Source organism: Budorcas taxicolor, chromosome 18 (assembly GCF_023091745.1).
Source record: "Budorcas taxicolor isolate Tak-1 chromosome 18, Takin1.1, whole genome shotgun sequence".
NCBI classification, from domain to species: Eukaryota; Metazoa; Chordata; class Mammalia; order Artiodactyla; family Bovidae; genus Budorcas; species Budorcas taxicolor.
The window spans coordinates 12,475,551-12,478,940 of NC_068927.1; the positions used below are offsets into that span (position 1 = coordinate 12,475,551).

The 3,390-nt window shown below is 46.0% G+C and overlaps 1 protein-coding gene across 1 annotated transcript; it reads right to left on the bottom strand.

The window, feature by feature from the left end:
• Window positions 1-996: 996 nt before the first annotated feature.
• LOC128063406 (protein disulfide-isomerase A6-like) lies at window positions 997-2,469 on the bottom strand. Its single transcript, XM_052656150.1, is given in 2 exon segments — window positions 997-1,669; window positions 1,672-2,469. Coding segments are annotated over 2 exon segments (1,320 nt in total). The 5' UTR covers window positions 2,435-2,469; the 3' UTR covers window positions 997-1,112.
• Between the last annotated feature and the right edge of the window lie 921 nt (window positions 2,470-3,390).

Below are 3,390 nucleotides of genomic sequence, written 5' to 3' on the forward strand. Positions count from 1 at the left end.
GGCACTGGGGGTGGGGGGCATTGGGAGCACCCCAGTTGTAGAGATCACAACAGTAAAACCAACTAAAACTCAGTCTGATATTCATCACGAAGCGCCAGCAATTCTAAGCATCATCAAGTGGTATCATTTGCTTCCCTGAAAAAGCCTTTTATTGGGCTACGCACTAAACCAGAGGTTGGCAGACTTTTTCTATGTAGGGCCAGATAGTAAATATTGTCGATTTTTCAAGCCTTACCATCTCTGTCACAGCTACTCAAAGCTGCTGTTGACACCAAAATAGCCACAGGCAATAGAAAAACAGTTGGACGTAGCTGTGTTCCTCTCTGACTTTCTTTAAGGACACTGAAATGTGAATTTCACATAATTTTCACACATCAGAAAATATTATTCTTTTGATTTTGTGTCTAACTGTTTAAAGTAAGAAAATCATTCTTAGCTCATTGGCTATATAAAAGCAGACAGTGGCCAGACTGCAGTTACTGTCATGTTTTAATATTTATATTTTTTAATCTATGTATTTTTTAACTGACGTTTATATAAGTTTCAAATTGTACTTTTTATTTTTTGGCCGTAACATGCAGCATGTGGGATCTTAGTTCAACAACCAAGGATTAAACTTCTGCCCCCTCTATTGGGAGTACAGAGTCTTAACTACAGGACCAGCAGGGAAGTCCCCAAATTGTGCATTTTTGTTACATTTCCTTTATTTTTTTTTTGGCATTGTCCAAAATATTGTTTTATTCTTTAATGGAAAAAAGCTATTAATATTCAAATGAAAAGGGTCACATTAAAAAACTTGTAAGAAACAGCCTCCAAGAACATCCAAGCAGCAAGTCAGAGGGAGGGAAAAACACTTCAACAGCCCATCAGTTTTCTTCAAAATATTACTTGACAGGATACAACTCATTTCACTGGCTACGACAATTCATAGAATTTTTCATCGTTTTCTTGAGACGCAAAAGTTCACTGTTGCAGTGTTTTCAAATGACCAGTCAAGGGTTACTTCTCGGTTAAAAAGGCCACTGGTAGGTTCCTTGGACTGGAAAGGACGTTCCTTCACCGCAGGAAAATCTGCTCCCAAGAAAAGAAAGCTGAAGTCTTTGCGGAGCCTCTCACAACTCATCTTTCTCCAGGTCATCCAGCTCCACGTCACTCAGGTCAATTTCGTCTTCCACGGGAAGCTCGCCGTCCTTGCCATCCCAGGGCTCCCTGGTGCTGATGGTGGGGAAAGCCCCACTGCCTACAGGCGCCATGGATCCACACCCAAAAGACAGCTCCCTGAGAAACTCATTAATGCCTTGCTCACTGAATGATCCCTTTAGGAGAGCAAATTTCATCTTGCGTGCATTAATAGCTGCCATAGCAGGGTATCCAAACCCTCCAATCCCCAGCGCATTTTCTAGTTTAGATTGGGCTCCAGCTTCAGTCCACAGCCACCCCCACATCTTCTTCTTGTATTTGTCTGCCAACTTCAGAAGAACTTCCAAGTAAGAATTTCTGCCTGCAGCTCCCGTGTCAAGAATGTGGGGCAGCACGGCCACGACGCAGAGCTGATGCTCCTCACACGTCTTCTTGGCGACGTCCTCATTGATGATCTCAAGCAGCTCAGGAGGTGGGGCGTTATCAGAAAACAGATCGAGGGCCCGGGAAACAATGTCGGATCTCGTGCGCCCCCATCGTAATCCACAGGAGGCTCACCTTTCTGGAATATCTTGATTGTAGGGAATCCCCTAATCCCGTATCGGCTGGCAAGAACCTGGTTCACGGTGGCATCCACAGCTGCGAGTTTCACTTTGCCTTTCATTTGCTCTTTCACCTCTGTAGCAGCCGCGGCCCATTCTGGCTCTAGGTTTTTGCAGTGTCCACACCAGGGAGCATAAAACTCAACCATCCAAACATCTTCACTGTCAAGGACATTCTTGTCAACGTTGTCATCCGTCAGCTCAATCACGTCCTTCTTACTTGAACTGTCACCTCTGCCTTGTTTTCCAGAGCTGTAGCCACTGCCCCGGCCGCCAAGGCGGTCTTTCACAAGCTGGTGCAGAGCACTGAGGGCAGCGTCCACAATGGCTTCACCAGTTCTGCCACCTTGATAATCTTCTGGTTTGTTCTTGTTGGATCCAAAAATCTTAATGGTAGGAAATCCCTGAACACCATACTGACCCCCTAGGGACTGATGTTTGTCTGCGTCAACTGCACCAACTTTGACAACATCTTTCAAGGCAGTTGCTGCTTTCTTCCATTCTGGTGTTAACCTCTGGCAGTGGCCACACCATGGAGCAAAGAATTCTACAAGCCACAAACTGTCACTCTGAATAACTTCTCGGTTGAAGTTTGAGGGGGTTAATTCAATTACATCATCACTAGACGAATACAGACCATTAACTGTTATAAAGAGGGTACAGCTCATCAGACCAAGCACCAGGCGAGCCATGCTGAGCGCCCGCGCCGCCACACGTTCCTGCCGCCACCTCACCGCTGTGCCGCGCCATGCCCCTGCCACCCCTCGTACCCTACATTTCCTTTAAAACCTGGGTTTGTTACATTTCCTTTTAAAAACTGGTGGCTCAGTCATAAAGAATCTGCCTGCCAATGCAGGAGACACGGGTGCAATCTTTGGTCTGGGAAGATCCCACTAAGCCCCTGTGTCACCACTACTGAACGTGTGCTCTAGAGCCCAGGCGCTGCCACCACTGAAGGCCACACACCCTAGAGCCCGTGCTCTGCAACAAGAGAAGCCGCCACAGTGAGAAGCCCGAGCTCCGCGGCTAGGGAGCAGCCCCCGCTCACAGGGCAACTGAGTAAAGCCCACCAGCAACGCAGACCAGCACAGCCAGAAATTAATAAATACAAGGAAAAACTGGGTTTACCAATCCTGTTTAAAATTATACCAAAAAATGATAAAATACCTAGGAAAAAATCTAACCAGTGAGTTGAGAGACCTATATGCTGAGAAGTGTAAAGCATTGATAAAGGAAGTTGAAGATGATTCAAAGAAATGGAAAGATATGCCATGTTCTTGGATCGAAAGAATTAACATTGTTAAAATGGCATACTACCCAAGGTAGTCTACAGATTCAATATGATCTCCATCAAATTACCCATGACATTTTTTCACAGAATTGGAATAATCCTAAAATTGACATGGAACCACAAAAGAACCAGAAATGCCAAAGCAATCCTGAGGAGAAAGAACCCAGCAGGAGGTATAACCCTCTGGGACTGTAGACAAAACTGCAAAGCCACGGGATTCAGAACAGCATGGCACCAGGACTGCCCTGGGGGCCCAGGGCATCCACCTTGCAAAGCGGGGAACACAGGCTCAATCCCTGGTCCGGGAACTAAGATCCCACATGCTGCAAAGCCACTAAACCCACACACCGCAATTAC